Source organism: Coffea arabica, chromosome 7e, assembly GCF_036785885.1.
Source record: "Coffea arabica cultivar ET-39 chromosome 7e, Coffea Arabica ET-39 HiFi, whole genome shotgun sequence".
Lineage (NCBI taxonomy): Eukaryota > Viridiplantae > Streptophyta > Magnoliopsida > Gentianales > Rubiaceae > Coffea > Coffea arabica.
Genome location: NC_092323.1, coordinates 8302260 through 8328879, shown reverse-complemented (window position 1 = coordinate 8328879; position 26620 = coordinate 8302260). Strand labels below are relative to the sequence as shown.

Below are 26620 nucleotides of genomic sequence, written 5' to 3'. Positions count from 1 at the left end.
ATGACATTTGGTCAAAAATTGTTAATTCAGACACCAAATGTGTCATGCCCAAAAGATGAGGGACGAAATGTGTCTTGTGTCCAAAGTTTGGGGATGAAAACCGGTATTTTCTCAAAAAAAAAACATTTACAATTACAAGAAGAAGATGCTATACAGCAAAACAACAGCAGCAGCAGTACAAATATTTAAGAACACAGCACATCTAGACTAAAACAATTGACAATTAATTGCAGATTTCTTTCACCAACTTTACTACAGCGTCTGTCTAGCGCCAGCTAATTGGGACCCCCCAAAATAAAAAAAAAATAAAAAAATATAGTAAATGCAATAGACAGAGAAACAGGTCAACCATATCCATGCTTGCATGGCGGGCTGGGCCTGTGGGTGGCTGAGCATCTTATCTTCCCAGCGAACTAACTTAAAAAGCCTGGCCCAGAACAGACAGAAAAGGTCCACCAAGGTACGACTGCTCCTGGAATAACGAGCGCAGTTGAATGATTCGGGGGAGGAGGTGTTCATACTTGCTAACCCGAATGTTCTGAATCCCGCCCCGATTTGATTTTGGCCCATATTGATAACCAGAGAGGACGGAGAGGCGTTTGAGTGTGGGGTAATCAATCCAGTACTCCGTGGAAGATGTTAGAGATAGAGATGGGTTGGTCTGTCATCCAAGGGAATCAGCTGAGCTGTAGAGATAGAAATGGAAGCAGATCAGTTTCGTGGTACTATTACAGTAGTATTAAGATAATAATAAGACGGGCGGGGACCGCATTAGTATGGTCCAAAGAATACCACGTACTACTTACTGGTTAAGTAGTAGTATGTGATTTTTTCTTTTGCGTACTGACCTCTACCAATCCATTTCATTTGCCCAATTCTGCACCGGAACCCGGTCATCATCATCATTACCCGCCCAATCCCAACCGTTCGATGCTATAGCATGTATCATCATTTTTTTTCTTTTCTTTTATAAAATAATAGAGAGAAATTCCCAGGCGTTTGGTCCAAAAATATGAAGAGGACTACTGACAAGAGCCGCATGACTCCATTGACCCATGAACCTCCCCCCACCCCCGGCCAACCCCAAAAAACCAATCCCCCGGGGAACTCGGTGCGGACAGCTGCAGCCTGCTGCACATTTCTGTGCTGCTGCTTAACGAGCACAATTATTAGGACCAAGGCGCGGAGGGCAGGCTAAGGCTAACTGTGAAGCGTTTTATTCCGTACGGTCCGACCCCAAGTCAAGAAGATGCACCAGCACCAGCACCCGCACCCGCACCAGCATGGATGAACCACTGACACCGACCGAAGGCATAATACAACATGATGATATTGATGTGATGCTGCCATCTGACCATTCCAAAATACAACTACAAAAGCACACCACCTGCCTGTAGGAGTACGACTCATCCCAGACTGGACTGATTAAAGCAGCTGATGATGCACGTGATTAAAACCCCAACCCCCCCCCCCCCAACACCCAAAACACAAAAAATCGTTCTTTACTGCCCAATTTGACTGCCTACATGACTACATCCCCCCAGATTCGCAAAACCCGCCATCAACAAAGTTTAAATTACAGCCCCCAATTTAAAATTCCAACCTCCAACCCCCACCCCAGCCCATAAAAAACCCACAGGATGCCTTTTTAAAAAAAAATTAAAGAAATTGAAGCACTTCATTTTATATACTAGTAGCAGTAGCATATTAACAAAGGGGAAACTTCAAATCTGGCATTCATTTCTTCACTTTCCCTCCAAATTCACAAGTTCCCCAGCCCTCCACCCCCCCTCTCCCAACTTCACAACCCAACCTCTAAAAGCTAAAGACTAAAAACAAAAAAAATATTCCCAAACTGAGTTTATAAACGGGTTCAACTCGCTCATAACTTCCATTTGAATTTTACTATCAGGCAGGCAACGGCTATCTCAAAGAAGCAAAGCGGAGGGAACGATCTACTAACGACCTTTTGAACATAATATACCATCATCATCCATCACACAATTTTCCCTCCAAAAGATTTGTCTCAAGGAACATAACCCAACAGTTTAAAACTACCAGTCTGCAAAACCATTCTAACTTCCAACTTCCCACCCATTCCTGCTAAAACCAACCATAATATACCACTCTCTCTCACTCCATCACCATTACTAACGGTGCTTTGATGACTTGCTATACTCCACCACGTCATCATCATCCTCATCACCACCTCCTCCATCGTCATTATCATCATCCCTCTTCCTCTTATGAGAAGTTGTTGATGGAGGCATCTCTTGGACTTCACCGTCTTCATCATCCTCCTCGTCTTCAACCTCTTCCTCCAGCTCGGGATCCTCATCTTCGTTTATTGGCTCCAAATCACCGGCTCCACCATCAACTTCAACCTGTCCAACTGGTTGAACCAGATAACCTGCTCCATAGTCTTCTTCCTGCAAAATTAAACCCATAAATTTACAAATTACCAAGCATAATCACAATTTTCATGTCAAATGTAAACAAAAACCATTTTTTTTCAAGGCACATAAAATTGGAATGGGAAAAAATTGCACAGCACGTACTAACTACAACCCTGTGACTCCAACTCAAAGCATTCCAAATCTGAAACAATTGACATCACAAACCAACCTAGCCAGACCACTGGAAGCTCAACACCAAGCCTAAAAACAACGGATGACACCAAAAAAAACCTCTTCATATTCACAGTTCACACCATACTATCAAAGAAGTGTAAGAAGATTACTCTCCGGCAATTGGTTCAGAAAATATTTTTACAACATCCAGTGAAATAAGCATCACTGAAATAGTTAATTAAAGCTGAATAAGGACAAAAAATTAATAACATCGTTCACAATAATTAGTGTAGCACTTTTTGTGATGTGATGTATGTAAACATAAAAAAGTTGTTGGGAACATATAAATGCACGTTGAAAATGTATTTGTGATGTAAGCAAATAATTTTTAAGCCAAATAATTGCTATCCAAACACACCCATAGTGTTCCTTATGCAGCAGGGAGATTCTGCCCCAAAATTAGGAGGGAGGGGGTGGGCAAAAAGCAGATTTGAGCATGCACCATGACACAAGTGAACTGTACAAATTCCCCAGATGTAACACATTCAGCAGCAGATTTTCAGGAGATGCAAGAAACTTTGCAGGTTAAAATGACCGATTAATTGATACAATAAAAACATGAATTTACATGTTAATCGAATCTTGTAAACTTTGACCAAGTACACTAGAAGGAACACTCAATATCAGATAACACCGAATCCATACTAGCAAGTACCTCGACATATTCAAACAACAGTTCCTTTCATTTTATCTTCAAAAAAAGCACTAATCTCCACAACAAAATGAAGCCCTTAGCATGGAAAAAAGTTACAACTAAGTGTTGTTTACAATTTTCTGCATGTTAATACAAGACACCAATATCAGCAAATATTTCCTTGGTATATCACACATCTAGCCAGCCAATTTATCGTATGCAACGCACTGAAAAACACCAAATTCAATCCATCAAGCACCTAACCATCAAATACACTATGACTAGGTATTGTCCCAATTTTCTGCAGGTTAATACTAAGAAACCGTTATTCATCAGATTGGTCATGCAAAGTCGCATACTCGCATGCCTAATATCAACTCTTTCTAAACCTTATTAAATAACAGGCAAAGTGAAGCAAAAAGGCTATGCTGACCCGTTAGCAAAAACATAGCAAAAAAGTTAAACACAACTACACACCAACCTATTTCAGGAGAGCATGCAGATTAGCTAGGATACACAGAACCAACTATCCGGAAAACACAATTGAATTAAATACCCAGAAACAACCACAATTCTCCATAATGTTAAACATTAATTTGCTCAGAACACAGATTAATGCGCATGCGACACACCAAATAAGATTACCCAATAACCACAAGTAACCACGGATCAAATCTGCACTTAAAAACTTGTGACGAAATGGAGCAAAAATAAATTATACCTCATCTTCAGCATCTTCTTCATCATCATATTCTCCTCCCTCCTCAATACCCTCTTCATCCTCACCTGTCTCTCCATTATCATCTTCGTCCACATCATCTTCCCCCTGCTCGTGCCCATCTATTTCTCCTTCTGTGCTTGTCAACCTCCCAGTACTCTCTGGCTCACCAAAATCGCCCTCATCATTGTCCACCTCTTCCTCGTCCTCCTCTTCATCATCGTCCTCATCATCATCATCATCTTCCACCCCATCTTCCTCGTCATCACTATCCTCAATCTCATGAACCTCAACAACATCCTCGTCATCGCCCTCCTCTTCATCAATCTCCTCCACAGAATCGTTGTCCTCCTCGTCCTCCCCCTCTCCATCATCATCCTCATCGTCCTCCCCATCCACCCCCTCAACCCGAAACCCATTTGCCTGATGGTGAAAAGCTCGGCTGACCCCATTAGCCCCTCTGGAAGTCTCCGTCTCCTCCTCATCGGCATCACTCTCCTCATCCTCATCCACATCAACAATCCCTTCACTCCCACCTGTATGCCCATTATTCAAACTAAATGGCCTATCCTCGCCATCGACTTCTCCACTTCCAGGATCATCCTCGTCGTCCTCTTCGTCCTCCTCCTCATCATCCGACTCAGGTCTCTCATTTTCCTCCGCATCCATCTTATCCAAATACTTCAACGACTTAATCAACCCGAAAACTTGAGATCGGTAATCCTTAACCCTGGTCACAGGACACTCATAAAGATCCAAGGAAACAAGGCGGAGCTCCGCTAGAGGCCTGAGATCATTGATATCCTGAATCCGGTTATTAGATAAATCCAGATCCCTAAGCGAGTCTAGACCAGCTTCGACGAGAAACTCGAGGCCCCCGGCGATACGATTGTCGGAGAGGATTAATTTCTGGAGATTCTGAAGCCTAGGGAACTGTTCTAGAGAGGAAACGCCGATGTTGGCAATGGAAAGGTGCTGAAGGCTATGAAACTTCTCGAACAGGGACGGAGGAGGTAAACGGCCGTGAACACACTTGACGGCTCCGTCGAGGGTTAACGTTCGGACAGAAGCGACGTCGGTTTGGCCGTCTAACGCTGTTTCCACCGCTCTCTCCCAGATCTCATCCATTAAATAAACTCCCCAATTCCCTGTACATATGATTCGATAATATATTGGAAAAAAGGCAGACCCCAAGATTGAGAAAGATTTGCTGTGGAGAAAAAGAGTAAAACCCTAATTATGGAGGTGCACTTTGCAAAGGGGGCAAAAAAATATGGAGGCTTCCTGCTGCTATGAGGCGCTTTAGATGATAGAGGGAAGGTGAGTCGAAGTCCGAGTCAGGGGAGGGGACTAGGGTTGGGTTAAGCTGACTCTGGGGTTATCGGTGATGAGTCACTAGGTGGATTGTGGCCGTTGGATTTGTGAGTTTAGGATCGATGACGTGGAGGAAAATGGACGGTGGAGATCAATGGAGAGTGTGTTTGTTTTCGAGAAGGACGTGGATAGAGTGTTTTATTGTGGGAAATTGGGACTCGGGGCTGGGGAGGGAGAGGGAGCTAGCAAAGTCTGACACGCAATATGGTATTGAAATATCGGAAGGTTTGAGATATGCCCTTAAGATTCCCTTTTATTACGCAAATGCCACAGTAATAAACATCCATGAGGACTGTATCGAAGGCGTGATTTCTCCAAATGCCCCAAAAAGGCCGCCTTATGTTAATGAGTTCCTCCGTCTTAGGCCCCTCAGCTATGGGCATAGAGCGATGCTCGCATCAGCGCACCACTTTCTTACGACTTTAGCCAATATTTGCTCCTATGCCTTGTTTTTCTCCCCCCCTTTTATTGCAAAGCAACTTTCATATATATGCTCCAGTTCCTTGTTAATTAAAAAATTTAAAATGGTCCTTCTTATCTCGCTTCATAGTTCATATTCAATTTTCTTTTATGAAAATTCAAGCTTGATGAACCTTTAGATTTGAAACTGGAACTCGACTCTATAAAATATATTCTCTGTTTGGATTGTAAATTATTTGAGATATTTTTACTGTAGCACTTTTTGTGATGTGATGTATGTGAGATAAAAAAGTAATTGGAAAGATAAAAAGGTGTGTTGGAAATTGTAATGATGATGTAAGCAAATAAATTTTGACAAATAATCCTCAATCCAAACAAACCATATAGTTTTCAAAATCGAGCTCAAGCTCGAGATGGCTCGAAAAGTAAGTTGAGATCAAGCTTGAAAATGAACTATTCGATTTTGAGTGGTAAAAGATGTAATTTGATCTAAAAATATGAATTTTTGGATAATTTTATAATTATGAAAATTATATATATATGAGTATGGAAATTGAAAAATTTGACGAGCTTGCGACTGAAATACCAACACAGATGAATTTGATTCACCAATTAGATTTGAATAGGTCGATCTCGAATCGAAATTTGATTGAACGAATAAGTGAGCTGCTCAAATCATTTGCCAATCCTAAGTTAAACGAACTCATGAGCCATGATTACAACAAGAATTTCGCACAAAAGTGTTGATTGTCAAAAGTGTGATCTTAGAACTTGTTATATGGTCTCATTTTTTAGTTTTTTTTAAGGACTTATCTGAATAATATAAATTTAAATGTAAAGAGGGAGGATAATTATAACTGTGAACATTTTTATTGTAGGTCGTATAGGCAATCTTTAAAAGTTCTTTGGATATTTAAACATCAGAATAACATTACATTCTTTGAGAAATCAAAGCATGATTGAATACGGTGGTCGTGAAAATCAAGTTGTGATATAGAATTTTGATGAAATTTTTATGCTGATAGTAATACGATACCTGCAATTTAGAGCGTTCAACTCGACATTTGATCAAGGACTGTTAGTGTGTTCAACTCCATAATTGATCAACGCTTGAGTACTTGGGTCGTTAATTACCTAAACACAAACACTAGATGTTGCTTGCTCTTTTTCTTTCTGTAGAAAAAGAATATCACTGGGTATTTAAAGATTAAAAAATCTACTCATTGTATATTTTTTAACCTCATCAAACATCTATCCACATTTTTTTCTAATAAAGGGTCTATAAATCCATACTGGAGTGTTTTTGGATAGATGATTATTTAGATCTTCTTTGAATAATATTGTAATATTATTTTGTAATATGCTGTGCGTGAGATTAAAAAAGTAATTAAAAAATAAAAATATATTTATAAATCAAGTAATAAAGTTTTTACAAAAATTAGCCCATCCAACATATTTATATCGGAATTTATATAGTGTCCACTTCGGCTAATTTCTTAGATTATACGTTAAAAAAAAATAATCTGTCAAATGTACCTCTGACAGGGGTGTTTCTCATTCTATAGCGGCCGTGCTGACTGGGCACGTCCGCATAATTAAAAATTCCACCAGAAACTTGACTGCAAAAAATTCAGAGAGCAGCAGGTGTCAGAGCGGACGTGCTGATTGGGCACGTCCGCGGCTGACCAAATTACATCCGGTCTTTGCTTCTGATGTTTCTGCTGTGAAGTCCTTAATTTATTGTACTCCCATAACGAACTTAATTTGTGCCTAAATAAGCCAAGCATTTTAACAGTGAATAAAAAAAAGGCAGGGTCTGATTTGACTAATTTTAATCCTACACCAATCTGCTTTTTGCCAAACTAAGTGGAGCACCATTAGGAAGGATAAACATTAGCAGCAAAGTTCTCTTGAATTGAAAAAGTTTGGGGTTCGTTTGAATTAGCTGTTTTTGGGATTATTTTTAAAAAACAACACTGTAGCATTTCGTTTTTCAAATACAAGTCCATTTGGATTAGTTGTTTTTAGGGTTGTTTTTCAAAAACTATATGAAAAACTTTTACTGTAGATGTTTTATGGATTACTTTTAGAATAACATATTTTTGATTATTTTTATAATTTTTAATTTTTATATTTTTATAACAATTACATTTATACATTTATAATACATTTATAAATAAATATATTTATATAAAAATATATAAATGTATTATACTATATATAATACATAATATAAATATATTTATAAATATATAAATGTATAAATTATAAATGAATATTATATAAATATATATTATAATTTTTATATTTTTATATTTACATACATTATCCATTTATAATACATTTATAAATATATTTATAAATGTATTAATATTATGTATAAATGTATAATTAATATTATGTATATTAATATAAATATATAAATGTATTATATTATATATAATACATAATATAAATGTATATTATAAATATACATAAATATATATTATGTATAAATGTACATTTATATAAATGTATAATATATATATATAATATATATTATGTATATATTAAATATATAATATATAATATTTATATAAATGTATAATTACATATTTATATTATATATGATTTATATAATATATAATATTTATATAAATATATAAAAATGTATTTTATTTAAAATAAAATATTTATAATATGTATAAATAAATATATTTAAATAAATATAATATATATATCCTATACATATTTGAAATATACAAATTGAAATAAACATATTAAATATATATTTGGAGTTGTTTTTGATATATTGTTTGAATATGGTGTTTTTTGAGTTATTTTTTAAATACACATTTACTGTAGCATTTGGAATGTGAAAAACAGTTTTTCAACAACAGACCCAAAAACAAAGAATCCAAACGGACCCTTGGTCTTTGGGATTATTTCTTCTTATGTATAAATGAGTTCTTTTCTTATTTGTTTATTTTGCATGTAGTTCTCCATTGATTCTAAAGCTAAGCAAAAATTAGCTTCTGCCCACAAGAAGCCCTGTATTATAAGCGTTACATGACAATTTCTTTAAAGGGTCTTGCTCTTAATAAAGTTAAATTCCTCTAATAAAATTCTTCTCCCACCCCCCCTAAAAAATTTTTGGCTAGTGATTCTTCAATTTAATTTTTTCTTTTAAAACTACACCATGTTGCTTTCCCCCCAGATACAGGAAACAAGTTTTTTTTTTTTTTAAATGCGGATCAAAGTCTCCTATACTAAAAAAGTATAAATTCTTGGATTGAATGGGTTCTGCATAAACTTTTGCCTTTTCTTTTTGGCGTGAAGCTGTGTTAAGCCAAGATATAACGCCTATTTGAGACTGACACATATTTGTGTCTGTGTCAGCCGGATGTAATTTGGTTAGCCGCGGATGTGCGCAGTCAGCATGTCCGCGTCTGACACATGCTCTGTCCGAAGTCAGCCGCGGACGTGCCCAGTCAGCACGTCCACTCTGACACCTGCTGCTCCCTTGGATTTTTTGTAGAATTTTTTGCAGGCAGGTTGCTGGTGGAATTTTTAATTATGCGGACGTGCCCAGTCAGCACGGACGCTATAGAATGAGAAACACCTCCTGTCAGAAGCACATTTGGCGGATTATTTTTTTTTAACGTATAATCTAAGAAATTAGCCGTCCACTTCTTATCCGCCACCAAGTTAAAGCCCTGTAGCGCATTCGGATTTCATTAGAACGGTAGCTGCCATTCAAATCCTTTTGTTATAGTACATTTTTAGCTGACTGTACCTCTCTAATATTCACAAGACTTTTATCAATCCATGATGGTAAGATTGCTAACACGGACCAAGATCATAACTACTTAACAAATCAGCAAATAAAAGACTCAACTCATAATTGGTGAGATTTGAGTGCAAGATCCCAAACTCATTGTTGTCTTTCAACCTTGGCTATTTCAGTGTTTTATCCCACTGGAAATTTCAATAAACATGCACGTTTTATGAATATGTAAACTATAGCTCTCATAATCATCAAGGCTATCATTTTTGGGTATGAACTTTCACATCGGATCTTATGAATTTGAATTAATTATAACTTCAAACTTGAAACCCATCGGAAAGAACTAAGCTTCAAGGAAACTGAACTTTTTGTTTGCTTAAAAAATCAACAATTTGAAGTTTGAACTGCTCAATTGTTATCAACAGAAACCACTGAAGCTCAATGGTCACTCATTTAGATCAGGGGTTTGAACCCAACTACTTTGAAAAAAATTCAAAAGAGGTGTCAGAACACTCATTTAATCTAGTTAAGTTCTTATACCTACTACTCATTTATACACAATTTTCTTAGATTCCCCTCCCCTAGATTAGGATAGATTAGATTTCTATCGTTGCCGTAAAAAGAAAAATTGTCATCAACAGTACAGATTTATTGGGATGATAGTTGACAAGCAACTAAAACCAATTAACAGCAACATCGCCCATATCTAATGCTCTCATTAGAAATATGAACATAGGATGAATAAGATTTGGATATGACTCTGAAATTGTAAAACAAGAGTTAGGATGTGACATGCTACATTTAGTAATGACCATTATCCACATTTATTAAGTGACAACCATTCCATGGACTCACAATTGCTTGCATGTTCAATGGATACCGGAGCCACATCAGTATGCATTCTTGCAGCCTTGCACTTAATGTGTATGATACTGTTGAATGGGCAAGGCTTTTAATGTTTTCATTTTTCAAGAGAAAAAGATGTCATTCTAACCAGAAAACAAGTAGAGAACTTTAGCAATTATAGCCGCCTAATTTTGACTATTTAAAGAACAAAGGCTATAAAGATAGGGAAACCTTTATCTATAAATTAGTCAATGTAGCATTACAAAAAAAATAAAGTACTTTAAAGAAGGAGCATGATTCTTAAAGCGTCACAGATACCACATTAATATTCGTGGAGATGGCGTATGATTTAGTTCGATTTCGTTCAAAATTCAACAAAAGCTTACGCAAGACAATCCTTTTTTTTATTTTTTTTTGTGATGAATTATCAAGCATAGTGGTTGAACGTTTGAAATGATTTTGAACATCTAAACGCTCGTGACCATGGTAATCAGACAAGATCGCTAGTCACGAAGAATTACAGCGTCAAGCCATGAGACTGAGAGCCTGTGACTTAGCATGAACGTGATCCTTGTTTGGATTGCTAGCTTCTACAGAAATTTTTTTTAAAAATATTTCTTAATTTTTTTTTATTTTATATATATTACATCGTTACAATATATTTCTTAATAAAAACTCACAATCTAATAGTATATTTTTTTTATCAAAAACTCACAATCTAAAGAGTGATACGCTTTTAAATATGTGGTATCCGGATAGGAAATTTTATATACCTCAAGTGATGAAATAAACTCTATTCTAACCCAAATTTTTTTTTAATAAAAAAAGAGAGTTTGGGAGCCAAATGGTGGGCCGTTTTCTCCAATTCATTGGATAAAAACTTGCCACATTAAAATATATATAAAAAAAAACAACATTCTGAAAATATACAGAATTCACAAAAGTTGCCGGCTTTTGAAGTTACTGTGGGGATTAGGTTTATTTGCAAAAACATGCTTACTTCTGTAAGAAAATATATGGAAACAGAATCGTTTGTCTTTTCCTTAACCACGAACATACAAAAAGGAGCCATGAAGCATCCATCCCAACAGTGTCCTAAATGACACAAGGAATCCTAAATTGACCCAAGTAACTATGGAAAACATGCACGTTTTGCAACTGAAGAATACAGGAAAAAACTAAGACCAGATTTCATTCACGTATCAACACGTTGGTTCCCCTTTTTATTTTCATTTTGACGTGGGGTCATTTCATCCAAACCATTGGAAGCCATATTACGTGGATGCACAAGCTGACCAGATGGGGAAAACCCTGATGATGTTGTATGCAATGGCCAAGAGAGGGAACCTGCACTGGAAGTAGGAGCAGAAAAAAGGACAGGCCTCATAGAACTGGCTACGACTTTTTCATCTGACCCAGTCTGGCTCCTTGGATCAATATCCATTTCCTGAGTTATATTCTGAATCTTGTCAGCAGGTGTATTTACTGTAGCACTTCTAACTGGAGGCTGGGATTTCCACAAAAATGGTGTTCTGTGCATTGGAAGACTTTGACTCCTATGGATGCTATCTCTATTTTCAGTTTCCTCTTTATTTTTAGCGACATCGCATGTATCTAGAACATCACTTGTTCTAGGATTCTTGCTTTCAGTCTGCTTGTCAGAGGAGGGCACTTCAACTAAATCAGCTCTAGGTGTCGAAGAACGACCTGAGGCAATAGTTGCCATTGGGAATGCTTTCTCTGGAGGGACAACTGGGCTGTAATTTGATGGCAGCAGATCATCCCAATTCTCCAATAGTTCCTTGTAAACCTTACGAAGTGTCACTTCAGTAAGTCCAGTGACCTTACAGATCTCAGCCTGGGTCTTGCGTTTATCCTCCAGTTGGCAGGCCAAGTATATAGCAGCTGCAGAAATGCTAATAGGATTTCTACGAGTGCAGAAACATTTGTTGATAACAACCTCACCAATATGAGTCGCCAGCCCCTGAAAAGGGCATTCAACAGACAATAAATTCTTTTGAACAGATCAAAGGCATTGTTCACTTCAAATTGTTTGACAGATCATTGAATTGAAAGTCATAATACGATGCTTGTATATCCAATATAAGACACAAGTCCACATACAGAATTAAGCAGAAGCAGCATGGTTCAAAACTATCAATGACTAGCATCAAAGAGAACCTAATCCTCATGAAACTTAGTAGAGTAAAGAATCAAACAACATAAAATAAAGATCCCTGCATAACCGGTTGCACCTGAGCTGATTTGTTGAGCTGGAGAAGCGTACAGAACCTCGGCATATGAACCGATATGGAATTGCTATTAATAGGTTGACTTAATTGAAGAGCTTCTCCAAGTATCTTTATATACTTTCCGATCTCCTTCTGGGGTAAATTAGCAGCAATTGATATCTCCTGATATATGAAAGAAGACGCCAAAATAAATCTATCAGGAAAAGAGAAAACACAGACACTTCAGATAGCTCAACGATGAACTAGGAAAATTTCGAAGGATGATTCCATGTATGGACACTTAAATAGTAACATTCTTCTTATTCTTGCGCTTTGAACACTCTAAGCTTGGAGTTAAAAAAAGAAGACAACATTCTCCGAACTTTGGATTTTCCATTTGCCCTTGACCAATAAACCTCCTTTAGAAATTGTAGAAGTTGCTTATTCGTACATCAGTCAAAGATGAAAGTTACACAGAGGAAAAACAGCAGAAGAATCTTGAAACTTGGCTACAACTCCTATAAGACTCAAATTTGTGTTGGATAGCTCGTCTTATTTCACCGGCGCTCATTTTCCATTTCTTATGGAAATGTCAAATTAAAGATACTTCAAATTTACGAAAAAAAATTGGAAAGAAAGGAATTGTAGCACAAATTCTTAGGATCGGATCCCAGTAGGCAGGACTGAAACAAACGGCGAGCCAAAATGGGGATCAAGACAGCAACTTAATTAAACTTGACCAATTTCTGCTGTTCAGCCACAAATACATATGACATTTAAAAAGGAAAAAGTTTAGAAACAACAGAAGGAATGGAAGTAATCAGGGCTAACTGACAAAGCAACAAGCATATTATCATGAAAAGATAATCATCAAATATATTTACGGCCCAAACCCATTATGATGCCATATACCTGGAGGGTTCTGGGTTCTTGAGCTTCTCTGATGGCCTGAACAAGCGCAGCAGTAGCAAGAGCTTCAACGCTTCGATTTCTCAAGCAAGTAGCGGAAGAACAATCCCTAAAAAGCTGAAAAGCGTGATCAGATATATCATAATCAAGCCCCAGTATTGAAGCCACGTCAATAATCTGCAAATACGCCCTCAAATTATCCACAACCACTGAAGGCCCAGAAGAATTCGACCCGGAAGAAGAAGAACAGGAAGAGGAGGACGACGTCGTTTCCAGGACTCTTTCCAGCTCAGCTAAGTGACCGGCGAAGGAAATCGAAGACTGAGCGAATAATGGGTATGGCTCGAGAGACCACGTTGAGAAAGCGGTGATGAAGCCTGTGGGTTCAAAGGGGTCATCGTCGTCGGAGTTGGATGTGGGGTTGGAGTCAGTGGTGGCGGGGACAGGGAGAGTGGGGAGGTCGGAAGTGACGAGACAGAGAGGAGAGTCTTGAGCGCGAATGTGGAAGAGGTGGTGGGATTGGCTTTGGCGTTCCTCTACTACGCGGCCGCAGGAGGTGCACTCGGTTATTGACCGGCCGCTTGACGTGGTGGTGCACCGTACCTGCGCCGCCGAGCAGTACGGGCACTGCATTTTTGGTTTTGTTCGTTTATTTTAATTATTTTGGTAGTTTTTTGTGCCGAAAGAAATAAAAAAATATGTATATATTACTTTGTTACTTTTGTTGTGTTATTACAGGAGATCAGGCACCGGGTCAAATTGGAAAGTGGAAAGTCCATTTGCAATTCGGGAACGACACATCTGTCCATCGTCAACAGTAGCACTTGTTTATTTAAAATGTAATTTAGACCCCCAAACAAAACCAAAAAATGCGAGTACAATATTGTGTTTGGATAGTAAAAAATTACACTTTATTTACAACTTATTTATATATATTGATTTATTTGTAATATCAACACATTTTTTAATCACATTTTTATCTCACATACATCATATCAAAAAAGTGTTACAGTATTTTTTTTATAAAATTATCTCAAATAATTTATAATCCGAACACACTCGTTACTTTGGTAATGTTTCCGTACAAATAGTTTTTTTTTTAAATATATAACTGCAAATTTCGTCACGAACTAATAATGCTAATTACCTTCTCAAAAATATTTATCCATCAATCAACAATACCGCTATGCTATAATGCGTTGACAGTCTTCTGCATGTTTGACTGGAATTGTTTGCATCTGGTAAGCTATAGTGTAACGCTAAACAAAAACCTGTTGTAGAGTATAGCATTATGCTCAGCCCAAAAGGCTCCATTCGCAGAGCAAGAACACTTTTCATCAGAGCTTAAAAAGGCCGTAAATGTCAAATATCATGTTGGCGTGGAGTGATGCGACTGCCAAAAATGCGATCCGAGCTGAGCTGCTGTGAGCTGGTCAGGGACGAGCTGATGGGAGGAAAGCGAGCGAACTGAGCTCAGTCCTAGAACGCAATCCGAGTTGAGCTGCTACGAACTAAGAGGGAGCTGATGCGCAGGTAAGGTGAGCGAACCGACCTGCAAATGGACGAACGGCGGGGCTAGTTCCCCGGAGTAGCTCCGACGGTCAAGTTAGTAAGAGCTTGAGAGTAAAGTAACAATGAAAAATGCTGTTGATGACGTACCTTGTGTTGCCTTGTGGTGCTGTATTTATAGGCTTGTGGGTAATAGTTTCCTTATATGATTAGAAGTCCGGCTGGAGAGGGATGTCCTTCTAGGGCTCCATCGGCTAGATTCGAAAGGTTCGGAGGCCACGGCCCACCAGACCCATCCAGCGGGGAAGCGGTAGCCATGCACGAGCTGACATCCTTCCTGTCCGAGCTGGTCTGGCCGAACTGATAGGTCACCATGTCCGAATTGACACGTGGCTCCGGTGAATTTGCTCCTCTACATGGAGCACCACACCTTGTGCTTTTATTACCCTTCCTCCGATGAGACGAATCAAGTTTTTGTCAAACAAAAATGCAAAGCATACGTAGTGCTTTATTTTAAAGAAGAATGCTGCCTAATTGCCTTGACCAAATGCAGTCCGGAGGAGGAGGGAAGGAGAAACAAAAACTTAATAATTGCAAGCGCAACAAGCGCCGTGTATTCTGTGTTTCTTATCCCCCTCCCCCTCTCTTTTATTGGAGAAGCGCGAGACCGCATAGGCTTACACCAACTTTTGTGCCTAGGAACATACGAATTCGTATGAATTACGTATTTTCAATGATATTTTTGAAAAAATCTTCTGGCCTATGTAGGAATTGGAGTTATTTTAAAAAACTGTTGTTGCATTTGAAGTCTTCGGTGACACTTCAAATACAACTTCAAAGATAACTCTAAAGACATACGCAATTTCAAACGCATCTAAAGAAATAAATAAATAAAATAACTACAAATTTATACCTTTTTCATTTTTTCACCTACCACCACCACCTCTCTCTCTTCCTCCTTTTTTTTTTCTCTTTTTTCTCCTCTTCCCTTATTCTCCCTCCTCCCTTCATCTCTCATTTTCGGCTGTGATCAAAAGCTGACAAAATCATAAAATGGCACTTGAGACAAATTTATTGCACGATAAATTCTGTATTTTTTATAGTTTCTTTCTTTGAATTTGATAATGCCAATCAATTAAAAGCCAATGCAGCTATCCAAATATTTCTAGGAAAGCTGGCATCTGTTTATGTTGTGTTATGGATGCCCTGTCCATATTTGCTCTCAGTGAAGCCTCTCCTTTTTTTGGACTGGAAACAAAGATTAATTTTTTGAAGGTTGGACAATTGGTTGAGAGATTCGTTCACCTTTTTTTTTGGTTTAATTTTATCCGATTATTTCACCTGTTGCAAGATTGAGTGATTGTACTTCCATTTTTTTCTTTATACGATGACATTTTGGGTTGCAAAATTCATCACTTGTTCCTTTTGGTCATGACCAGAAAAGGGAAAAAGGAGGGATACGGGGTTTCTAGTAGGGAGGGGAAAAAAGAAAGAAAGAGAAAGGAGGAATAAAGGGGAAAAAGGAGATGAAAGAGGAAGGAGAAGGTAATGATGGTGGGTATCAAGTTTTGATTTGATCAATGGAGAGAGAATGAGGAATGAGGGGAAAGGGACAAGAGAAAAAGATAGGGATAGGAAAAAGATAGAAGAGAAAAGAAGAGGAGCGATGCTGGGAAAGGAAAAGGAAGGGAGATGAGGAGTGAGGTAGGGGTGGTGTGTGATAAGTAGAGTAAGCAAAAAGGGTAGGATTCCAAAAAATTTACATTTTTATAGGTGTATTTGATATATTTTTGGGTGTTTTTTGAAATGTATTTGGAATGTGTGATTATAGACTTGTTTTTTGAAGAACTAGCAATTCATGCTAATTCTATAATTAGGGTTGAAAGACGAATCAAGTTATTCGTTATTCAAATTGAGTTCATTTTGGTAAGAGAGTATTCAAGTGTGGTTCATCAACTAATCAAACTGAACTTGAATAGCATTTTGCATAAGATAGATGATCAAACTCGATTCAAACTTGACTCGTTTAACATAAAATTAAAATTTATAGACAAAAAATTCAAGCTACTTAAGTTCGATTTAATAAAAGTTCGTTTGATCTCGACTTGATAGATAAACAAACTAAAATTAAACAACATTTTGAACTAGATGAAATAATCACACAAGTTTAAAAACTAAATTATTTGATTTAATTAGGTTCGTTTGCATCCCTACCTGTAATACTTGTAAATAAATGCAAATTCTCTGCTCATATGCTTGTTTATTTATTTATTTTTAAAGTAAAGCTGGACCATTGGACTTGCCCACCACAAGTATATAGACTGTTGGGCTTATCGACAAGAGAGTGCATTAGGAGATCCAATAACTGGTAGATGGATAAATAAGTAAATAAATAGTAATTAATTACGTCCTCATTCCAGGTTCCAGACTTTCCCGTCCAGGAGCCGAGTGATCCCGCCTCGGACTCTGTTTCTCCCTAAAGCCCTTTTGCCTCTCTCTCTTTCTCAGTGAAGGGTCAGATCAGTCCCTGCAAAACTTTTCTGGTTTCAGATTCCAGAAAAACCAGAAACTACTGCCCCAAAAACGTAGCTCTAATTCTCTTAATTACAACTTCTACTCATGATCCATTAATACAAATCGTAGTTAGTACTTTTTTCCTTGAATTATTTGCTTTCACTATTATTATTTTTTGATTCGAGAAATGAAGGATGATGATACATTACCAGTATCAACCCCCACGTCTACGTCATCTCTATCATTGAAAAAAGAAATCAGCTCAGCTTCTGCCACCGCCGCGGCCGGAGATCATTCATACTTATTTTTCGGCAGAGGCCGGTACAAATTTTGGGCGTTGGCGGCCATTATACTCCTTGCATTCTGGTCGATACTCACCGGCACCGTCACTCTCCGATGGTCCGCAGCTAACCTCAATCAACTCTCCAACCGCGACTCCCTCGACTTCCATCTCCCCGATGATCTCGACGTCCTCGTAAGCTTCCTTCGCTCTGATTATCAAATTATGCGATCGTTCTTTTGTTTCCTAGATAGGTTAGATTAATAGTCTAATATATGCATAGGAAATGGAGGAGAGGGAGAAGGTAGTGAGGCATATGTGGGATGTTTATACCTCTAGCAATCGCCGGATCAGATTGGCGAAATTTTGGGAGGATGCATTTAAGTCGGCTTACGAATATATGAATAGCGATGTCCTTGGAGTCCGAGAGGCTGCCGTCTCCGAGATCGCTAAGATGTCCCTCCGGAGTATCCGTCTTGAGCCTCCCCCTACGGCTCATTCTTTGGTTAGTAGTACAATAATTCACTTAACTATTTTGCATTTGACATTTTTTTGTCCTAAAATCGGTTTAGCTGCATTTCATACTAATTTATTGACTTTTTATGCCTAGTTTACTGAGTTGGTTGTGAATTTGTGCTGGAACACAAGTCACCAACTGTTGGATGATTATTAGTATCTTGGCATTGTGGGAAAGGTAGTTGGAGGCTATCTTAATTTAGTGCATTAGGGTCTGCTGACTACTAAATATGGCCGTGAAATAGTGGCACTGAAATCCTTTTGTTTTTTAGACAAAAATAGGAAATATTTTAGAGATGGACTGGAGCATCATTATGTTGAATAAAATGTCAAATATTGTCAGAGCAAAGTAGGCAGTGTTACTATCACATATTTTGGTTAATTCATGTAGCGATATTAACCTGAAAATGTTGTTCGGAAGAACTAGATGTTAATACTTTGTCTATTGTTGTTCATTAGCTTGAGTTCTGGTATACATTTGCTTGTAAGAACTTGCAACACATGACTAGTTGGCATACATGACAGTGGTAAACAATAGTCAAGTGTTAATGGTAATTTGCTAAAAGTAAATAGGCTTAGTAGAGCATTAGGGCATGAAATTTTGGAGTTCATGTTGGAGGAGTTTCTGTGATTCATTCTATGTTAAACTCCATGTTATGTTTCTTTTGTGAGCATATTTTGATAGTTATTAATTTCACATGCGGGAAACAGATAATAGAGCAGGAAAAAAATTATTGTGTGATGTTGATCAAATCATCTTGTGGTGATGCTTGTGAAAGCCTTTGTACAATGATGCAAATGCACTCTCTTCCTTGTGGTTTTGTCTCTGCTCGATCTGGACAAAAAACTCTAAGACAAATAAACATGCTCACAACTACAAAAGTTTAGCAGAGCATTATGGTACATTACATATTTTAGGGAGTTTCTGCTTCTCCGTTAACATTTTTTTTGAATTCCATCTTTTTTGTTACATTTGTTTGGCATAATATGATAGTTGATATATCTGCAGCTTGCAAGTGAGTGAATTTGTTTTCCCTCTCCCCATGTTATGTCCGGACGTTAACAAGTAGATTTTGAAAATTATACGTGAGACTGATAGGTGCTGATTCCAATTTCCGGTAGTGATGCTAAATGTTAGAATGTTAGACTAGAAATTTCCTTTTGCTTGTCTTCATTAGAATTTAGCTCCATATTTATTTAATTACAGGCCTGATGCTCTTATTCTTTCATTTGTATTACCTTCGGCAGTCATATTGAACTATTATTCTTTCTTATTGCTGCTTAGCATATGCGCCCACTGTGTTCCTTTACAATTTCTTAACATTCAAAAAATATAATGTTTTAGTTCTTTTTTTTTGGGACTTTTCTTCTCCTTTGGTTCAGTGGGGAATGAAGGTTTTAACCTTCTATCTTGTAAGGGCTACAACACTGAAATTTCTCTTGGATTTTCTTTGGATGAAAGTCCTTTTTATGAGTTTTCTGATCTAGCTGATAGATGAGTATACTTATCGCTTGTGTTCATATCATGAGGATGTCTTATGCTCATCAACATTTGTTCTGCAACATGATTCAGTTCTGATGCACAAAATAACGGTTCTTTTTTTTTTGGTGCTTTCATGTTTTGTTTTTTCTTAATCTCTTTGGAGTTACTTAAAAATCCACAAGATCTGTCATTGCTTTTGCATTAAAAGAATTAAAGAACATAAAAATATAAGTTTGGCTCTTCTGGATGATATTTTTAATTTGAAAGAATAAAAAACATTGCTGTCATTCATGTCAAGACGAGTGTCTTTTTCAAAAGAAAGGAAGATTCCCTCCTAGTCACCTTTTATCATGGATAGAATTAAGCTACTTTTCCTGAACGATTTGGTTGCAATTTGCAAACATAGTGGATTACAAATTTGAGTTTTTTGGCTGTGCTCCTTCTGTATCCTGCTTACTGTTTAGGTGTAATGCTTTTTCTAGGTGGTAGAAAAATGCAAAATCAGAGATGCTTTCTGTGCCCACGTCAAGGCAAAGCTTGATGATGCCAGTTTTAAACCATAGGGCCTACCTCAGGAGAATTTCTTCCTCATAGCTAAATGGGCTTGCCATTTGACCCCTCACAGCACTATTTTTATAGTTTGCCTGAGCAATCAAGACTGTTGGAGTCCTATTTATTATGAAGGATTAACGTGAACTGTGTCCTAGTGTGCAGTCATTGCTAGAATGCATGAGTTAAGAGTGTCAGCAGCTTGTCCTTTGTGTCAGACAAGCAATAACTAATTTCATTTATCTCAACATAAAAGTGTTTGTGTGCCCATAAGCTTGCTATGAACGTTTTCTGGTGAAGTTATCAGCTGCAGTCTGCTTTAATTAGTCCCGTGGCTTTTGCTTTGAGAACCTTTGTCTTATGATGTTCTGTCTTCCAAAGCATAGACCCTTTAGTAGCAGGACCATTATGAGTAGGATTGCCTGCCCTTTTCTGAGCCATCGGTTGGATTTCAGTAAACTGTGAATGGCTGTTGAGTAGGTATCAACAGTAAGTCAGATGCTGATTGGTTGAAGGAGCTTCACTTCATAACATTTACATCTTGACTTTCATTATAGGTGATGACTGTTGTCTATTTATGAGGAGTATATATTTTTTCAAAATTTCTTTTTACGGTATGATAGCAACTGGTTAGAGTAGCGAGTGAACTTTCTTTATTTCAATTTTCTTTTACTTCGTTCAACATATAAAGAAAGAATGCAGGTGCTGCTTTCCGGAAAATAATCACTTTTCGGTAGAATGTAGTTAATGGATTTAGTGACTGATGGATGAGTATCATTATATGTTTATTTTTTGAACTCCTACTTTATTGCTTTAAAGATGTACACAACAAGTACACGGGATGTTTTCTTTGATCTGTGTTTAATGGTAGATTTCCTTCAACTGTACACACGAGGAACTCCTTTTAAGTTTTTTTCCACCATGCTTTTCAGAGTATACGAAAATGGAGGACAAATCAAGTAACAAGGAGGCTGGTTAATGGCAACAGCATGGATTAGTTTATGATTTGAAGAGTATTCTCTCAAAGTTGAAATTCTTTTATACACAATTCATTTGTACCTGTTTATTGTCCATTATCAGTTAAGAAGGTAGCGGTCCTTTGCCTGTTTTCTGAACAGGAATGAACAATGTATTTATTTAGGTCTCTGATTCTTGCTTTCACTTTTGGTTTCAATTAGTCTTATGTGAAAAGAAACTTTTGACCGCTGGCATGATATGCGTTGGTGCTCAATTGAGAGCTTGCCTGATGCTTGTCTACAGTCTTCACCATGGAAGGATATTTACTTACCGAGGATACTGTCTATGATGGTTTCCCCTTGAACCACTGGTCGATCACACCAGACCTCTTGAATTACTAACTAGTCTGTAATGGACTGTTGATGTAGCACTTCCGTTAAGCTACTCTTCGAGCTGCGAGTTCGGAGAAGATCAGGAAGGACCTGTGCTTTACGTATACATGTATATGCATAGCCCCTCATGTTACACCTGTGCGGCCATCCTGGAGGCCTCTGATGACGAAAGTAAGTATACAAGAACAATTTCCATGGCATAAAAGAGATGCTTTCTTAGTAGTTTGTAGGCTCAAGTTCGCGAGAGTTATGGGAGCCAACATTTGAGTTACTATTGCTCCATCCAACTTCGTTTAACTCTTCTAGAAATTGCAAAATACTTGTAGCACAAAGATGATTTCTATGGTTACTGCTCTATTAGCTTTTGTTTTTAAAATTCATGATCGCAGTTTCTGAATGCTAATCAAACGTACAAAATTAGGGAAAGGGAAATATACCCAGTGCCCATATTTATGTAGAAGAAAGAAAAGGAGATTAAAACGATAATTCAAATATGAAATGTTACAATGCAGAAGATTCATGTTTAACAATTTGTGGATAGTATACAGACGATATGGTCGGAACTGGGAACCAATTATCTGCTGCGATTATCAGTCGTTGGGCTATCCGAGACTATCAAACAATACTAAAATACTGGAAAAGAAAGAGAAATAGAAGGCTAAGCAGATGGATTTTTACATGAATTTTTACACGGGATCCTCAGTGCCACTTTTTCAGTGACAATTCAGTGCCACTTTTATATTTATGTCAAGTATCCTGTTTATTTAACTTGTCATGTACTATTTATTTAAATTTCTTCTATCATCACGCGATAAGTGGGATTGATGCTGGATTTGACACCGAGTAGTGACATAGAGGATCTCAATTGGATTAGTTGAGGAAGGTGAAAAATGAATAACCACGGCAGCAGGCCGAGAATGAGCCAATTAAATCGAGGGCCGGGTTACAAGATTTTATTGGAGTGAGACATCTTTGTTTTATTAATTTTTTCTTTTTATACTTCGACAAACGTATATGAGTAAACAATTATTTCTAACAATCTCCGTGAAAAAACAAAACCAATAAAGCAAAACCGGGGGGGGGGGGCCCTAAATTAATTCTATACACGTTTTCTCTTCCCAAAAAAAAAATTAAATAAATAAAAGGAAAGAAGTTCTCATAGTGTTGCTGCAACATATTTTCATTTTTTCCTCTGGAATTCTGAAGGAGGCATAAAAAATTCAGAGTTCAAACCCCAGACATTAAAATCAACTTCCTCAATCTTCCAAGTTTCTTGGAGCTCTCTTTTGTGGTTTGCTGACTGCTCTCCATATCTGAAAACTGTCATAGAAGTCCTGCCACTATGTGCTATATTAACACCCTCCACATACTTGTAATCCTCTATCACCGACTCCGTGCTCGTCTCCCAGAACACTCCTTCACCATCATCCCTACTTGTTTTCACAGTAAGCAGCCTCGAATCCTCAAATTTAACGAGAAGCCCTGATCTTTGGCTGAAGTATCCCCACAGAGTGTGGTGGATGATTTCGTAATTGGGGCCGCTTTGCGCCTCCAGAGTTGATTGGTTTGTGTCCAGTTTTAGAATGAAGCAGTCTTCGTCATTTATGATCTTCTCTCCTATGCATACTGCATCTATGAATAAAATGGCTGCAGAGCGAGGATCCAGGCCCTATTCAGACGATAGCAATTTAGATACCATGAATTTCCATAATAGTTGATGATACGAGAGTCCGGAGCACGACTAATTCTAGCTGAAAATGGTTAAAATGCAGTTTGCTTCCTAAATCAACCATTTGGATTGGTCACAAAAGATTTCAAGATTATATTTTTATTTTGTTAAAGAACTTAAAGAGTTAGCCCCACCTGTAAAAAGCGACGTAGGGGTCTGGGAGGACCCTTAGCAATGGGTCTTTGTTGGTTGGAGGATTCCCTCCAAGAAACTTTGCCATTGCTACCAGAGATGACTTTACAACCGGAGATGAGCAACTCTAAGCACCAGAGGTCCGGGTTCTTCTGCCACAGCACGAATCCTCCGGCTTCTTCAGTGTTTCTAACTTTGACTGAATCATCTCCTTGATGAAATTCTGATGAACTGATTTTGACTTGTCCAAGCGCGCACATGCTATTTACCGAGTTCAAAGCCTGCTGTCCTCCCGTTGCTGCTATGTATTGTTGTACGATGTATTTGGCCGTTGATGCTTCCTGCAACAATTCATTTCAATCTTTTATCAAGAAAAAAAAATGAACCACAAATAAAAGAAGAGATAATAATAACGAATTAATCGGCCACATGTTCTTGGAAAATCTAGATTAATGAGACGAGACTACATCGCCCAAAAAAAAATGAAAAAAAGAGTAGTAGCATCCACTAGATCGCTCTCTGGTAGATGACATGCATATTTGACCATTTTTACATGATTCACTCAAAGCTGTGATGATGTAACGTGATCAAAAGTTGAATGATAATATGAACAGCAGCATTCCTATAATTGGCTGGCAATAAACCAAAAAAAAAAAAGGGAATGATAATACAGGGATGCAGTGGGAGAAAAAGAGGAATGTCTTACAATGGAAGCGTGCCTAACAGGACGATGGATAGATTGGTCTAATTGGACTTGAAGTGGGATAAGAGGAGATCCCATAATGAAAAGAAGAAAACTCAATTCATTATAGCGCCCGGCGATAATTGGTGATGACCATTTATCGGAAGTTTGAGCTTTCATCCAAGTCGCCATATTTTCCCACCGCAAGGCTATGTTGTTCCCCATGGCCGCGAACATTTCCTCCGGAATGGGCACCTCCAGAACTGTCTCCAACCCATCTTCTCGATCAAAATTTGGACATAGTTTTCTCATGAAGTTTTGTCTGTTATTGCGATTTGGACGTGATTGTGAATGGGCCATGTCGAATTATATCAAATTAGTTTTTTTTTTTCAAAAAAAAAGTCTGAAGAGAAATGGGGGACCTTTTCTTGAGACGATCTTATTCTACCTTTCTCTTTTTTCTTCCTTGCTTAGAGGCTAAAAAAATTAGGTTTTAGGTTGAGGGTGGTGTTTTGTAGATCGATTTCAAGAGATGAAATGGGTGGTAAATCACCATGGATGAAGGCTGCCCCTTGGTTCTAGATGGCGTGTGGGCACGATAAAATGCATGGATTTCCTTCTTTCTTTTCTGTTGGTAGTATTTGTTTACACACCTTTCTTTTTTTTTTTTAAACAGTTAGTCTGGCTGGAATTTTTTAGGTTACACGTATTTCTTGGAAGTGATCTTAAGAGCATTGAACTCGTCCGGTGATCAATTGACCAACCCATTAATCTAGGCAAAATTTTATGACTGTTATGGATACGACATTGAAGAAAGAATTAGTTTAAGAATATGGTCCTTTCCGTCGCTAAAAATGAACTTGTACTTATAATACTAGAGTTTTTTGCCAAAATAATACTCTTACTAAAAAATATTCTCAATGTGATTCACTTTCAAATTTTATTACCATAATGATATTATTGTTCCCATCTAATTATCCTGATTGCCATGTAGAATAATAAGAAAGGAAAGTTCTAATCCAGTTTATAGTTTCTAACATTAACTAAAATTTTAATTTTTTTTATTATAGAGGCACAAAAAGATTGCATACCTTTTCTAATTTCCTTATAATTATCTAAAATAAATTTTACCATTATTGACCTTACTATTATTGGTCTCCGAATTTTTTTAAATGTATCAAACCTATTGCATATATATTTTTTCAAAAAATAATTTTAAAAATACAAAAATTGCACCAAAAATTGCAACGAAAATTGTAATCAATTACAAAAATTTCAAGGTTATCATATTTGTTTATGTTATCCTTCCTACTCTTTGAAAAGACGAAAATAATCTTCATCTACCTTAAGATTATCGACTTGCGAAACATATTTTTTAGATGCTGTTAATATAAAGATTGGCCTCTTAGATTATGTTTGACAAGGGAAAGATAACGAAAGAAAAAAATGTGGGAAGCTTTATAGAGAAAATTGAAGAAAATATTAGATGAGAAAGAGAAATGGAGGATGTTTTTATCTCTATCCTGACACATATGCAGCCTAAGTGGCAAAAAAAGGATCACAAAGGTAATAAGTTTTAAAATTAAGTGGCAAAAAAGGATCACAAAGATAATAAGTTTTAAAATTAAGTTACTTTGAGTATATATTCTAGAAGAAGAGTTATTTTGGCAATAAACTCTATAATACTATATATATATATAGTAGTAGTACGAAAAACTGCAGAAGATATGGCATGGCAGCAAAAAATGTTTGGTCCTCTGATAGTGGGGTTCAATACAGTTTTCTCCACCATAAATACTGCCAGTTTGAGTGTAATTAACCTCCCAAAAATGGATGGCCAGTCAATCAGGACTAGGGCTGATGATGGACCGAGTAGCTTGACTCGAGCCAACAGCTCGGCTCGAACTCGAGCTTGAACTCGAGCTGCTTGATAGAAGCATTGAGTCGAATTTGAGTTTCAATATTTTGCGCTCGAAAGCTCGACGAGTCTAATCGAGCTTTTTATAATATATATTTTAATTTTTATTATTGTGAAATATCAATAATATCCTTTATTTAAAATTATATGTAAAATATTAATTTTTATTACGTGAGCTTGATTAGGCTTGATTGAGCTTGATTTGAATTGATTAGATTTAATTAAACTCGAACTCGAGTAACGTAAATTGACGTCAAACTCGAGCTCGAGTTCGAATTTTAAAAGCTTGACGAGCACGATCTCGAGCTTAATTATTTTACCTCGAGTCACTACTCGACCTCGACTCGATTCGAACGCACCCTAATCAGGACTTTGAAGGCAAAGATGACACGCGATTGGTCAGAGAATTAATCGCTACACCGTCTTCAACT

General features: G+C 37.3%; 4 protein-coding genes across 4 annotated transcripts; 1 reads left to right on the top strand and 3 right to left on the bottom strand.

The window, feature by feature from the left end:
- Nucleotides 1–1847: 1847 nt before the first annotated feature.
- Nucleotides 1848–5409, bottom strand: LOC113699314 (acidic leucine-rich nuclear phosphoprotein 32-related protein). The gene is made up of 2 exons (XM_027219597.2): nucleotides 3986–5409; nucleotides 1848–2429 (listed from the first exon to the last, which is right to left on the bottom strand). The coding sequence occupies exons 1-2, from the start codon at nucleotides 5108–5110 to the stop codon at nucleotides 2151–2153; spliced, it is 1404 nt and encodes a 467-aa protein (XP_027075398.2). The 5' UTR covers nucleotides 5111–5409; the 3' UTR covers nucleotides 1848–2150.
- Nucleotides 5410–11405: 5996 nt separating this feature from the next.
- Nucleotides 11406–14254, bottom strand: LOC140011136 (plant-specific TFIIB-related protein 1-like). The gene is made up of 3 exons (XM_072059525.1): nucleotides 13532–14254; nucleotides 12644–12802; nucleotides 11406–12372 (listed from the first exon to the last, which is right to left on the bottom strand). The coding sequence occupies exons 1-3, from the start codon at nucleotides 14159–14161 to the stop codon at nucleotides 11584–11586; spliced, it is 1578 nt and encodes a 525-aa protein (XP_071915626.1). The 5' UTR covers nucleotides 14162–14254; the 3' UTR covers nucleotides 11406–11583.
- Nucleotides 14255–17383: 3129 nt separating this feature from the next.
- Nucleotides 17384–21590, top strand: LOC140011426 (uncharacterized). Its single transcript, XM_072060248.1, has 3 exons — nucleotides 17384–18026; nucleotides 18115–18336; nucleotides 21312–21590. Exons 1-3 carry the CDS (start codon nucleotides 17739–17741, stop codon nucleotides 21375–21377), a joined length of 576 nt encoding a protein of 191 aa, XP_071916349.1. The 5' UTR covers nucleotides 17384–17738; the 3' UTR covers nucleotides 21378–21590.
- A 1318-nt stretch (nucleotides 21591–22908) lies between these two features.
- On the bottom strand, nucleotides 22909–24583 carry LOC140011034 (uncharacterized). Its single transcript, XM_072058895.1, has 3 exons — nucleotides 24296–24583; nucleotides 23592–23930; nucleotides 22909–23397 (listed from the first exon to the last, which is right to left on the bottom strand). The coding sequence occupies exons 1-3, from the start codon at nucleotides 24581–24583 to the stop codon at nucleotides 22909–22911; spliced, it is 1116 nt and encodes a 371-aa protein (XP_071914996.1).
- Nucleotides 24584–26620: the final 2037 nt, after the last annotated feature.